General features: G+C 37.0%; 1 protein-coding gene across 1 annotated transcript in view; it reads right to left on the bottom strand.

Annotated features, from left to right (window-relative positions):
- The window catches only part of LOC100225098 (V-type proton ATPase subunit S1), a 49,100-nt gene that overhangs the window by 12,040 nt on the left and 21,832 nt on the right, over positions 1-15,228 (bottom strand). The window contains exons 7-8 of the mRNA XM_002190738.6: positions 877-1,118; positions 243-296 (exon numbers count right to left, since the gene is read on the bottom strand). Of these exons, the coding sequence (XP_002190774.6) occupies positions 243-296; positions 877-1,118 (296 nt within the window). The remainder of the gene's footprint in view (positions 1-242; positions 297-876; positions 1,119-15,228) is intronic.

Genomic DNA, 15,228 nt, shown 5'->3' with positions numbered 1-15,228 from the left:
CCAGTACCTTACAATACGGATGTTTGCCTACAATATTTCTTCAAAACTTTACCTGAGCATAATAATATATTTTCTGTACAAAGACTGTACTATTGTTTTTCTGCATCATGACTCTTCAGAAGAGAAAGCAAATAATAAAAAATATTTTCAATTAACTTCTTCCTAATTTATTTTTTTGTTCCTAATTTATTAACCGGTATTGTAAACCACAAAAGATCTATTTAAAATAAATCGTAAGTTACCTTATCTCAAGGCTGCTGATTCCATTCACTGGATTTGTGTATTTTAATGACAGTCTAAGAATAAGAAACAGATTTTTAATTTTAGAGTAGTCAGCTTTAATTAGATCATTGTGACATTTCAATTTGAGGGATATATTGTAAATCAGTAGGCAATTACAAAAGTCATATAGCAAAGGTTCAGTACATAGAAAAATATGACTAAATATTTCCAGGGTTTTATTTACCCAAGAGCAGGTGCTTCAAAGTAAAGAAAACAGAGATCATGTTTCATTAATGTACTTCTAACTGAGTTACTAGCTTGTAACTGGCAATACTCCCATTCAAGGGAATGAAATTATGGTCTCATTAATGCCAGTGGAGATTTTTGTGATTGTGAGATCAGGCACAGGGAAACCTCTTTGGACCAAATACAAACAAAGAAGTGGGGAATATAAGAAGAAAAAAATCATGACAATAACAGGCCTTGTCTGAATAGTTTTTGTGGTCTTAATTTTTTCTTCTAAGAATACATTTTTCTAAATTTTTGGATGCTTTAGAAGAAGAAAGTTAAAATAGCACTGATTTTGCACTGTAATGTTTCTGAAAGTTTTCAGAATTACATGTATTATGATATGAAATTTCTTATGCTACTCACGTTGTGTTGCTGTCTGAGCACTCAGAGGCAGAAATATCCACATTCTGTGTTAAAAATGTTGCATTTGTCAAATCTATTAAAACTGAACTGTTGGCTTTGAGGCTAAAATTACTAGCATAAAAAAGGATGCATGTGTAATTTCCAGTGGTTACATTCAGAGGAGGATATGATGAACTTTCTTCTTCTTCAGCAGCCATTAACTGTCGTCTCAATTCTGCCACCACATCAGTTCTTCTAGAATTCTGAAATAAAAACACATTATCAATTCATGCCATTGTAAGAGTCATTTCAGTTGAAAACAGACCTTCACCATTCTGTACCATGAGCCCCTGTTCTTCTTGAATCCTTAATCAACCTCAACAGTTGTTACTGTCTGTCTATTTAACTGGTGGTGTGGAGGCTAATGGGGCAATGTTAACCTCGGCTCCCAAGGCCAGGTGTCTACATGTGAAAATAAGCACCACTGCTACTAGGCAAATGAATGTAAAACAATATTGGTAGTGTTGCCTTAAGATAGTAGTATTCATTTCTGCTAACAGGTAGAAGAGATTTTTTCCCAGAAGAAAATACTGAAAGAAATTAGCTTTTTTTTTCTGCAATAACATCATGAGAAAATTTCAACTTGCTAGTTCAGTAACACTCTCCCCTTACGTAAAAGTAACAGTTTTTGCAGTCTTAATTTTAACAAGCACGAGAGCAGTCTACTTAGCTACAGCAAGCTTATTTTTAGATTTTTCTGAGGGCTTCTGAAAAAAGATCTTTGATCATTTGGCTGATGTGGCGAACATCAGCCTACAAGAGACACATCTGCTTTTAGGATATTTACAGGAATATTTAGGATATTTCCAGGAATTCCATTTAATAGGTAATGCTTTTAAAAAACGTGCTCGGGGCATCTTTGGTAAAGCAGCCCCACAGATATCAACAGTTAAAGCAACCTTACCTTATTACACAACAAATTTATTTTGTTCTTATCTTACTCCTCTTTTCTTACTCTATTTATAGCTGGGATATTGCACCTATTTTTGTGTCAGCTTTACGACTTTGTATACTATAAGTGGCCTCTACCCTTGTATAACTTTATGGTACAAGAAATGAAAGGCATCACAAGGGTTACAAGGATTACCAGAACTGTAATTATGTGGAACTATTGCCTAGAACTACTTTTCATGGGTTTAAAGACAGTCAAGGACCATTTTCTAGTCTGAAACAGAGATTATAATATCGCTTTATCACCTGCCTGTGGAGAGAAGCCCCAGAAGACTTTGTCACATGAACGGCTGCTCTGTAAACACTATTGGCCATCTGTTATTTACAGCTTGTCTTTGCAGGTACCTCATTCTATCAGTTAAGCAGAGTGGGCTGCATTAAAACCCTTTGACTAAATGCTCCAGTGAAGAAGGCAATCTTCCCCTCCCATACATGCATACTTTATTAATTTCTTTTTAATTCAGAGTAGTGCCTTTTAAAATATATCAGAATACACATTATTTTAAATTAATACCATGTTCTTTAAAAGAAGAGGGTACAACAAAAGAAAATATTCAACTTTTTATATAAAACTTTAAATCTTTCCTTAGACTTCCCTGAAATGTAATCATTTTATTTCAAACTGAGAGAAAAAGCTGAAGTCTAAATTATATCCTGTCTAACTATTGACTTTACTATGTGGGCCCCATGTATCATCAAAAGAGGGCTTTAAAAACCACCTGCTAAGAGCTGAAAACAATGCTACATTGGATACTGTGACTGCGATAACTTTTGGGATTAGGTCAAAATACCTTAAAATAAAAAGAAAGATTAAAATATAATTATAAGACTACAGCTTTATTTCTATTGCTCTCTAAGCAGTACTTTGCCATGAGGCTCTTACATACAGATTCCCTTGTCTCTCTCAGAAAGCATATGAACCAAGAGAGTGTAAACCTGGAAAGAAGGCAAAGAAATCCACTAGTTTGATAGGAATAGGCAGATCCATCAGGTCAATGCATGGCTCCAAGGTTGGTGTCAGTGGAAAAATTTTGCATTTGTTGACCATGGGATAATCTACTCAACATGTGGTCCAGTGATAAATGACGGGACGCACCAGTCTCAGAGGGGAAGAAGAGCTCTAGCCCAGGAGCTAGTGAGGCTTGATGACAAAGCTTTAAATGAGCTTGGAAGGGCGAAAGGAACAAAACCAGGATGTCCAGTGATGAGCAATGAGATGGTGTGCCAAAACTTGGGAAAATGAGCATTAACGGGATCCCTCAATCTGCTTCCATCTCAGATATTCTGTGATTCTGTGAATTAAGCATGCTTGAAATCAGAGAGGGATATTTTAAAATTTAGTCTTCAGGCTGAAAGGAGGATCTCTGAAACAGCCCAGCTTGGGACCCACTGGAGACCTGAGGACAGCAGTTGCTCCTTCCAGGTAAGTCCAGTGGGAAGCTGAGAGCTTCACCACTATGTCCCTGTTTCTCTGTTTAAGGAACATTTTCTTCTTCTTTTGTTGGTTTTTCTTTTTGCTGCACAAACATGAGCTTACCAAATCAAAATCATTCTCTGATGTCATATATTTCATGCTAAACTATAAATTACAGGACACTTCCTTGACAAAAGGATTATATTTACCCTAAATTACTATAAATCAAATTAGATTATTTAGGAACAATACATCGTGGAAGTGTTGCCAATCATTACACCATATTTAATTCTCAGTTCAGTGTGCTCTTCTCCTTCACCTAATCTGAACTGAGGGATGTGTGAATCACTGTCTTATTCTCTGAATTCATTAATGGCATTTTTGATCTCAGTCATGCAGTAAACAACAGCAAGACCTGATTAAATAAGGTACGGAAAACAAAGAATTTATATTTTCCTAGACCACAATGGAATGCTGAATTACTAACTGAACCTGCAATAGTGGTAGCCTGAACAAACTTCTTCCCTTTGATCTGGTTTTCAAGCCCCCTAATTCAGAATAATTTCTCTTGGAAACAAGAAAGGAAGCCGACCTAGGAGCATTTTGATACACTAACATGCAAATCTTTTTCAAAGCAAACGGACCTTACATCCAAAATTACTTGTTTTGTTGTTGTTCCACAAATTTGTTGCCTCTTCCAACACAAAGTGTCTAGAGACAAGAAAGAAGATTTGGGGCCATTTTATACATTTGAAATTACAAATTAGTTGAAAACAAATATAAATCAAATAGTTACAAACACATATGAGAACCATACAAAATACTGTGAAAATGAAACTTTCATTTGCTGAAATGATGAATGGCAATGAACAACATAAACAGATTACATTTTACACTGGTTATAACATGGGATTTTTGAATATCAGTTCAATAGATGCTTGTGTCTTCTGTTTCAATCTTTTATTCTTTGACTTCTATTGCTGTGTTAAAGTGTGCACATCACGAATAATAAAACTGTCCTGGTGGTGCTTGCTGCTCCTTTTCATTTCTAACAGCATAGACTTATGACCACATCATCTCTGTGAGATTACTGCTCTTATTGAAAAGGTATTTCTGTATTTTCAAGGAGTGGGGTGAATAGGCAGAAGGGTGTCTTTTTAGGGTCCCTTTCTCTTTTTAGTTTGTATCTTAGTTTAGTCCATAGATCCATACTACATTGTACACTCTCTGTATATACCTGACTTGGATGGCAAATGGCAATTTTTCCGATTTTAGTCATAACCTGTTTAAGCCAGTTGTTAATACTGAAAAATTACATAAGAATCCTAGCTTCTACTAAATAAAAAAAGTGCAGTATTAGAGCCACATATTTCTTACTAGCATTGCACAGCATAGCACAAATGAAGAAAAGAACCTGAAAATATTTAGGGAATGTATGTAGAGACAAGTTCAAAATACATTGTAAAAATGAGGACAAAGAATATTTTTGGATCACATATGATGCCCTAAATCATGAAGTGGAAAGTACAAGGAAGGGAGGGCAGGTGCTGCAACTGCTACAATAACATGACAAAGACAAATAGCTTTTACCTGAACTGGATTTTGGGTTTGGTAGATGGAACCGCATCCACATATCATGTACCAACTGTAATTCTTTTCACAGGATACCAAAAGAATTGTATGCTTGCATTTTCTCAATTTGCTTTAACAGGGACGATCAAAATATTTTTTTTTTTTTTTTTTTTTTTTTGCAAGATGTCCTTTAAAAAAGGAACACTAGGAGGCTGCCATGTGCTCAATGGAGGGATACTGCAAATTGGCAGATCATGCTTCTTTCTGGGGTTTGGCTGTGGCATATCAGAAGTCTCTCAGCATTCACATCCCAGCCAAGTATCAGCACATTTCAAATGCTATTTCTGAAATTATCGTTTCAATATTCCTTCCCACACTAACAGATCAGTTTTCCTCCATGCTTTCTATGGGGTATGGCCTCATGGTCTCACTATGGATAGCACCACCACTTCTGCTAGTACATAATTTTCCTGAAGGATAGTGTATCATGAATCTGTGATGCAGGCAATCTCACTGCTAAAGGTCAACAATTTCAAAGGCAAGCATTAGAAATTGGTATGACTGTAAAAATGTTCCTTGTGGTGTCAAGTTTACAAAATCACAAATGCAGCAAACAGAAATATATTTGACTGGACTTCATTCTTACACCTGTCAGTGGAAGACTGTAGCATAACAGTGTTTTAAGCTGTCAAAATCTAGAACATTAAGCAGAGTTACCAATTATCTCTATTTCTGAAAGTTTTTACAGTTTAAATTTTTATGATTTCTAACGTTTTGGGATTTTTTTTTAATTTCCCTCGAGGCTGACTTGTGGCTGCCCCAGTTCTGGAAGTGTTTAAGGCCAGGGTGGATAGGGCTTAGAGCAACCTGGTCTGTTTGAAGGTGTCTCTGCTCATGGCATGGGGATTGGAACTGGATGATCTTTAGGATCTTTTCCAACCCTATTTTATGTATTTGTACTGCAACTGTAAGCCTAAACAGGACATCAGAATAAATTTCAATGGTATATTGATATTTTTCCCAGAAGAACCCTTGACCTCTGTTTCCCATCTCTTTTATTACTCTGATGAAGCAGGTAAAAAAAGAATGCACAGAAATATGAATTAATTTATTAACAGTGATTATGATCATTTTAGTGCCTTGCAGATATGACCAACCTTACTGTCTCACATTAGTATCTGACAACTTCCCTGTTGAGCCATGGACACTTCTACCAGCAAGCCAAATGGCTTGGCAACTGTGACACTCAACTTGTGCCTGATGCTCTGCATCACTCAGAGTTTTTCACAAAAACAAGGCTGGGACACAAATGTTAAAGTCAAAATGCATGTCTTACAGTAAGAGATAATGATCTCACTGTAAAACAAAATGTTCTCTTTTATAATCGATAGAACTGTTGTGACTTGTGGAGATTACCCAAGTCATGAGCAAGCACTTCAAGACCTTCTGTTAGAAGAGAAAACAAAACTGCAGCATTTACTATGCTGCTCAGTTCAGTGGTCAAATCCATCCATGCATAAACACCCTCTGCACTATCAGCTCACATATTCATGGCTAGATCTGCTTCTTCACAGGCCTGTCCTGTAGCAGCACTGGGATGGATAAAAGATCTCTTGACTGCCATTTACAGAGAATGGAACTACACTGTGCCACTGACACTGTGCAGAGACAAGAGAGTTAACAGGGACCATGCAAGCGACAGAACCCGGAGCAGAGCAAAGGGTTGTGATACAGCACTTGTGAAAACTTCAATTCAATTCCACTTGAAAGGCTTTTAAATCAGACAATGTATGGTACATACAAGAACATCTGTAAATGCAGTCCCATTTTCTGAAGAAATGTGTATTTCCTTATTTTCTTGCTACAATTTTCAATTGATTTTTATACCAAACTTTTTATAAGAAAGAGCAGTAATTTTCTACAAAAATATCCTAACTTTAGAAAGTAAAATAGAATATGTATAAGCTGGAATAGCAGATGGAAGGATCTACTACACTTAATTTGCCACCTTAAATTTCAGTTAGGACAAATAACCCAAACACAATTATTTCAATGAAAACAATGTATTGGTCATCTTCAAAAGTGTTAGCACTTACTTGCCCCTTTTTAGTAAATCAGATTTTGCAAGCATTATACAAAAGAGAAAAAAATATATTTAGAACTTGCCTTGTAAAGCAAAATTAATCCTGAAAGGAATTGACCAGATGTATCATTCAAGAACTATTTGCTGATGCCAATGTCCCCAGGCTGAGCATTCGATTTTGGGCCCTGCTTCAGGCAATTCTGCCATAGAGGTAAAAGAAGCTACAGATTTTGCATAATTTTTAGACTGCTAGGGGAATACCCACTTCCAACTGGTTGCTTTCCCCCCTTTCTTATGTCCATATGTAAAATTCAAGTTGCTATGGGAGATGTGAAAAAGGATGGCAGAGTGTCTGCTGCAATAAAATGGAACAGATATGCAGTGAGAGTTGGACAGAGGTTACACAGGGGTCTGGTGGGTTACTTAATTGAAAAATGCAGACAGGAGCCAAAGTGTGTTACTCACAGAGCTGGGAGACTTGCCAGCGCTGCTTGTCCCAGATGTAGGCTAGTCATAGGGAAATTAAAAATCTGAAGAACCTTAAAATTTCCCCTTTCTCTACTTAATATTTTGATACCGCAGGACTTTGGAGGACTAATCTGCAAAACTGGCCAATAAATTTAGCCAATTGGATCTTTTGACAGGGAAGTTAAAACAAGCATTTTTTCCACAGAAAATCTATTAAAAGGATGTTAATTTCTACTCTCCTTTCTTGCACTTAATATGAATACAGTAAGGTATGGAAGCTAGAAGGTGTATACATATAAAAGAAATCCACATCAGAAAGTCTAGACAAAGCTAATCTTAGAAATAGTATCCATGCATTTTATAAAGCTTCTTCCAAGAGGAAGAGCCTTCCTCTTCCAAGTTTTTCTCAAAACAGACATTTTCCCACCAAAACCTAGTTAAATCTTCCAGTTAAAACACCTCAGCCAATGTCATCCACCACAATTTCATATTTTCCTTTATCTCCCACCAATCTCTAGTCCATCAAATAAACCAAAATGAAACCAAAGCATGCAATCTTTCCCAGCAGTTAGGTGGAACTGCCACCTCTGTGTTTGCTAGTTATGGATCCTTGTCAGGATGCATTGATATGAAATTTTGGAAAATGGAAATTTATAAGGTGAGGCTTATTAGAAAACAAACACCAACTTCCTTCCACCATTCTTGTGGGATTGCTTTAGCAGCTTGATGCCTATTGCTGTTCTTACGCCATATCCAGGATTCACTGCCAGGTAATGGCAAGCCTGGCTGGAGATTTGGTTCAACCACAGTCAGTTTTTCCTTCTGGAAGTTCAGATCCTGAGAACTGAGTATCCGGAGCAAGGAATATTTTTAGGGTCATAAGGGAATCATGTATCAGGGCGAAGGAAGAAGTTTTTAACAGCGAGAAAGCACAGCAGAATCCAACATTGGCCTTCCGATAGTTCTGCTCAACATAAGGCAAGAAACCCTCTGTTCTGTTGCAGCATTTTCCAAGTGATTTGGCTGAATCCAAGTGATTTGGCTGAAAGTCCCAGAAGAAGATAAATCTAGCTGTTAAAATAACTGAGGTTTAACTTTCCTACTGTAGTGCACTAAAAAGTAGAATGTACATCTTCTGATTCATTAAATATCAATCTAGGAAATCACTCAATCACTTAGTTGAAATAAAAAATCAAATAATAGAATAAAAGTTGCAGTGTTTCAATAAAATTGTAAACATTGAGATTTTCATAAAACAGAAAAGACAGAACAAGAACAAAATGCGCCATGTAATATCAAATTTGGTGTCAGGCATCACTTTATGTACAGCTTTCAAAATAACTCTTCCATCAACAAATTAAAAAATATGTCTGTGACATTTTGTCAGTAAAGGAATTAGCTTCTTGCCTTTTTTCTGGTGTACCAGTGACACCAAGGAATGTGTAATGCAGCAACTCAATACCAGAAGCTCCCGTGTGAGGCTGGAGGGAGCTGCAGGCCTGCATGGGTCAGAACAGTGCTGTGATACTAGCTGGGGTCCCAGAGGAAACAATGACTCGTCAACCTCATGCCGGGCAAATTTGCCTCTTCCCTTCCAGCATCCCCAGTAAACAGGGGAACACTGGCAAGTCCTGGAGCTCTCCCAACACTGCCTCTAGCTCTGCTGTACTTTTAATGCTGCTAGCACAGGTGACTCTACAGGGGTCTGACCATACAGGACTATTTCCTAAAAGGATATTAATACCACAGCTTTCTTTAATCAGTCTATTTTCTTAGCTTTCTAAAAAGAAAGATATCATGTATTAGTAGACTGAAATCGGTTTAAATTTAAAGTTGTCATCTAGCAGGAATGGGTAATACAATTCTCAGAAAGAAATAAGCTCTGTGTTTCAATACCAAAACACTGCATTAACATTCTGTTAACCTTTTATCAACATCCTGGCTACTTCTTAGCTTTGTATGCTTAGTGCTCTAATGTACAAACTTTGCAAAAAGACATGCATGCAAATCCAAGTTCACAGATTTTTATGGAAAAGCCTTTGGGATTTAATAAAAGTAACTTTTAGAAAGAACATTTCAATACCCATCCCTAAAGGAAAGATATAGTCCTCTGCTAAAATCATAAATATGTTTGAAAACTCTGTTAAGAAATTATCATACTTTATCCTAACTTTAGAGGCACGCATGCTGCTCTTAGGAATTTAAATGGCTGCATAGTTTGACAGCTGGACTCAGTGATCTTAGAGGTCTTTTCCAACCTTAATGATTCTATGGTTTTGTATACACAATGACTATGTATGAATAATGATGTCCCCTCCTTACTTTTCAAAATGGCAGGAAATCATTAGTTGATGGCTTTGAACAGTCTAATACTTCAGGGAAACACATTCAGGGTAAGAGTTCAAAATTAGAGAAAAACACATCTGCTGCATGCATAAATATAGCAGATCTAGAAATTCACAACAAAATGTCTTCTTACCACAAAACACCAATGCTCCAAAATCAAAACTTTCTGTTGCATTACATAAAGAAAATAATTTTTTTCAGAAATTTTTATAAAGTGAAAAGAAACACAGAATATGAAATTTCACTTGAAACTAAAATTAAATAATCCAGGTGTCTTCTAACTAGTCCTAACTGTATTACAGACTGGATGCATTAAAACTTAGGGCTTTGTTATTCTGCCATCAGATCTTACATTTCCCAGAATATGTGATCTGCATTTTACTGATTAAGAGCAAATTTTTATGTCCTGTGTTAGTAAAGCCTGTCTTTGTTCCTCAAACAGCTACTTCTCTAACCATAGACAACAGAGGCTGCAGTACAAAACTAATTATACAGGATACAAATGGTTTTCTCAGTGAATGGGGCATCCCTGTAATTGCACCAGCTTTTTCTTCTACAAGATTTAGTTTAATTTCCTAAAGAAGGAAGGAAGACAAGAAATACTGCACATAGATATTTAGGCTAAGGCTTGCTCTGACCACATGCAGAAGCCACCCACCCATACAGCCACACATCTCTCAGCTCCTGTCTTTTCAGCCCCAGGTACCTCATGGGGGTGATTCACATACATGGTCATCCTCTGGGCAGACGTAACTGTTTCCCACTGCTAACCCTGTTCTTCCCTAAAATGGGAATGTATCTTGCCGTGAAAAGGATCATGCCAATGGGCTTTGGTGTCAGGAGAAGGCACTGAAGAGGCAAGTATCTGTGCTCACCAGTAGCAATGAATGGGAAAGAATTCAGAGCTCCCAGAGACAATTTGCAGATGCTTAATCACAAGGATCTTGAAAATGCAGCCTGTCTCACTGTACTGAAAGCAGGGAAGACTGCACCAAGCTTGAGCTGCCACCTACCTGATTTTCAGCTGACACAGTCACTTCTCCTTATGGATTTCCTGGTTGCCAGCAAAACAATGATTTACATGCAGTAGGCTATTTTATGATGTGGCAATTATTTTCATTTTCAGAAGTGACAGTACTACAACAACCTAATAGGCAAGCATGAGGAGGAAAGTCCATGAGCTTCTTATAGTGGAGCTTTGCTTATTGTGTTGTCTGCCTGTTCTGGCTCTTGGCCTTCAGTTAAATAAGTTACATATTACTTTTCACACTCCTGTTTCAGAGAAATGCTATGTCAATATCCCAAGCTTCTACTGCCAAGACACAAGACCAGCTAAATTGTGTGAGGGCAAGGGTCCACCTAGCTTACAGCTAGAGCTCCTGATAATAACTGGCAGCTGAAATAAGAAAGGGTAAATACAAACATTACTTGTCCTAGGATGTCTTTGAGTTCTTTAATCTTTGGGTTAGAAACCTTCAGGGCTGAAGATTGCATTCAAATCAACACATGTAAATAGGACTTTCTTTCCACCCATCCTTCCTATCTTTCTTCCTTTAGTTTATGTAGTCACTGAAATCTGTGTGCTTTTGTCATCCAAAAATAGTTTGTTTTTTTTTTTTCTTTAAAGGGTTTTGGTGCCCCTGAATTCCATGTTACAACTGAGTGGTGATTGTCATGAATATTTTCCAGAAATGAGTAATATTTCCTGTTCAGCCTGTCCACGTAATTGGCGGTTTTATTTATTTCCCTCTTGAATTTCCCTCACTTTTCCTAGCTGAAATATTTTAATCTTCTGTCCTTTGGAGATCACAGAATCACAGAATAATGAGGTTGGAAGAGACCTCTAAGATCATCAAGTCCAACCTATGCCCTAACACCTCAACTAGACTATAGCAACAAGTGCCAAGTCCAGTCTTTTTTTAATCACATTCAGAGATGGTGATTCTACCACTTCCCTGGGAAGACAGTTCCAGTACTTTATTATTCTTTAGGTGAAATTTTTTTTCCTAATATCCAACATAAACCTTCCTTGACATAGCTTGAGACTGTGTCCTCTTGTTCTGTCAGTTGCTGCCCGATGGAAGAGACTGACCCTCACCTGTCTACAATCTCCCTTCAGGATGTTTTAAAGAGCAATAAGGTCACTTCTAAGCCTCCTCTTCTCCAGGCTAAATAACCCCAGTTCCTTCAAATGTTCCTCACAGGGCTTGTGTTCCAAGCCCTCACCAGCCTTGTTGCCTCCTCTGGATGTGCTCAAGCATCTCAATGTCCTTCCCAAACTGAGGGCCCAGAACTGGACACAGCACTCAAGGTGCGGCCTCACCAGCACCGAGTACAGGGGGAGAATGACCTCCCTGCTCCTGCTGGCCACACCATTCCTGATACAGGCCAGGATGTCGCTGGACTTCTTGGCCACCAAGGCACACTGCTGGCTCATATTCAACTGGCTGTCAATAGGGTGGCCAGAACCACATGCACTATTCCACTGGCAGACTTGTGCTCAGTAAGCGCTTAGTGAACTGATGCTGCTTTGCCCTCCTCCTTTCCAACACTCTGCTTGCTATTCAGCCTACTGCTGACTGCTGGGATGCTCCAAGAGAACATCCCACGTTTGTACTGCAATTCCTCTTCTGAGAAATAGCAGCCACTCACTACAGTGTAATCTGCATATTTAAGGTTTTCCTACATGTTATTTTTCTTCAGACTGAATTGTATCTGTCTTTTTATCACTCAGTAATGCAGTGCTGTGAGTGATTTCTCCAACCTGCCAGTACATCAGCAAACTTTGGCATCTTTGGATTTCAGCCCTCTTTTCATACTAATGACTCTGCTGAACAGCACAGGCATCAACATCAATCCCCACAGAGTTCCACTGGCAAATATTCCCCACTGTGAACATGAATCCTTTATTTTTATCCTTTCTTTCCTACTTTTAAAGACTTTACTTCTGCTAATCTCTAAAGATTTTACTTTTTTACCCTTTTTACTTTAGAAACACAGTCACTTTTACTTGCACATCCTATGCCTCTTTGACAACACTGAAACTACATTGTATTTTCTTCATAGATCCACATACTTATGACTACAGTTTCAACCATTTTTGTCAGTATGGAAGGTAGGTTTCCTGGAAGTATTTCTCCAGATATATGGAGCCTCTTTTCAAGCACCATGTTGCACTTGCAATGAATGCTAAGCTATTTTTTAGTCTTCATATACATTATAAAAATTGTAATTCAAAACTTGTAAATTTGAAATCATGATGACAGTTTGGTAGTTTCTTATTTTAGTTTAAACTTAGGTGAATAATATATGATATTGATGATATGACCCAATTAATTTTATTTATTTATTCTGAACTCTCTTCCATTGCTAATGGAGTAGAAGCAAAATGTTTTGAGGCTCAATGACTATCAAAATGTGTTTGAAGCAAGAACTTCTTTATGTTCTAACACAGCAATGATCAGCACAAAGGCCATTTGGCTTTACATTGTTACTCATTTTTCTGCACTCCTCCTTTTTTATTAGATCCAGTACTCTCCAAAAGAATTCCTGTCTAATGTGTTTTTATGAATAGTTTTTGGGTCTTGTGTACATTATTCCTCTGAATTTCTTTAGGTCTGCCATATGATGCTGCACTAAATTTGCAAGAACTTATATTTCTTTTAACTTTATGTATCATACAGGACTATGCTTTTTGATGTGTGACTATTAATAGCCTCACCTCTATTGCTCTGTTAATTGTAACAGTTTGGGATGTTTCCATGTAGGGAGGAAGGTGAGGGGAAAAATGTTTTTTTGGCATATAATTTGACCTTTCAATATGTTGTGTTGAGTCAGTTTGTATTCCAGATATAAGCAGTGTCAATCAACATAATTAGTGGAGATTATTGGGCAATTTATCAAATCACAGATAGATAGATTATTTTAATCCTTATGTTAAAGACATATCACTTGGACATTGCATTCAGCCTCAGTCTTCAAAGACTGTTCTTAGAATAGGTCTCCAGGATTCTCAGAACATTTATCTTTGCCTCCTGGAATCCAAAATTACTTTAAGACACAACATCAGTACTTTACAGCTCTATTCTGTCACTCCAATACTTTTTTTACCTAGGCATTCTCCTTCCAGAAAGTCTTTAGTATGCAGACCAACATGTCATATAAATATGCTTGTTTACAGTTGCACATTCCATTTAATCTATCCTATTTTACTCTTATTCCTTAATTTCATTCTGCATGATTATGTTTATGACTTCTGCTTATATATGATTGTATCTTTTAGAATCCTCATTGCAATATTTATGCCTGCATCTTGCCAATTTATGGTAAATTTTAGTCCTAAAACACAATTCATCCTTTCCTGTGTCCTTCTCCAGCATACCTCCTCCACCCCAGTTTTCTTGGTCCTCAGTTTTAAAAGAAAAATAAATACAACTTTCTGATTTGGTATATATGGAACATCTGTACAGGTTTCATCTATGCCTTAAAAACTTAGCATCTGAAAATAACAAAACTGTTCCGATCAGATAAAAATAATAGCTTAATTCCATGCTGTCCTTTATAAGCAGTTAAGTGCATAAACATATATATATATATATATATAATGTAAGCCACAGTTGTTAAGATGTTTAAAGTAAATGAATCTTAACTTGCTCTGGTGCAAATCTAGAGTTAAAGGTAAAACACTAGTTATTTCTCTGAATTCCCCACTAACACATCAAATGAATCATACAGCATTGCTAACAAGGATCTCTCACATTTTCATCACTCAATTTTGAAACTAATTTGGCTAAATGTATGTTCATCTAGAGTGATAACTAACTGGCTTGAACCTGGCTCAAGCAGTTGTTTTGTAGTTATTTAAAAATACCTCTGTCAGAAAATATTCTCAAAACTGAGCTTTCTAGAAAATAATCAAATGTACATTCTTCATCTACAAGTTAAAGTATATGTTTTATTATAATGGTATTCATTAAGCGGGGAGAGAAGACTAAAGGCTAAGGAATTCCTTTCTTTTTTTCTTCTTTTAGGCTGGAAGCACCGATGCTTTATCATACTGTGCCAAACTACAGTTGTGCCTTCAAATGTAAAAACAGAAGATTAAATGAATAAGGCAATTCCTGCATTCAAGGATATGTGAGGATATTTAATCTACGCCCCAGCTCCTGAAATGGTATTATAAGCATTTTTCTAATGTTTATTCATGGGAAAGCTCACGTTATGTAATGTTTGAGTATATTAAATGGTCAAAAGCATTCCATTAGCCAGAATCTGTGAAGTCAATGGGGTGGCTGTTGTAGCATTTAGTATCCTCAGAGTGGTAAACTGAATAGTCAACAAAAGAAAGGGGAGCTGGATGTAAGTGGAAGATGCAGCAGAGCAAAATATGATGCATTTTAAAATGTGTTACATGGGAGGCAGAAACAAAGAATACATAACCACAAGCACTTGTCAAAGCAGATGAAAACTTTTCAAACTC

Source organism: Taeniopygia guttata, chromosome 1A (assembly GCF_048771995.1).
Source record: "Taeniopygia guttata chromosome 1A, bTaeGut7.mat, whole genome shotgun sequence".
Lineage (NCBI taxonomy): Eukaryota > Metazoa > Chordata > Aves > Passeriformes > Estrildidae > Taeniopygia > Taeniopygia guttata.
Note: the sequence above shows the minus strand (reverse complement) of the source record. Positions and strands in the feature narration are given on the sequence as shown.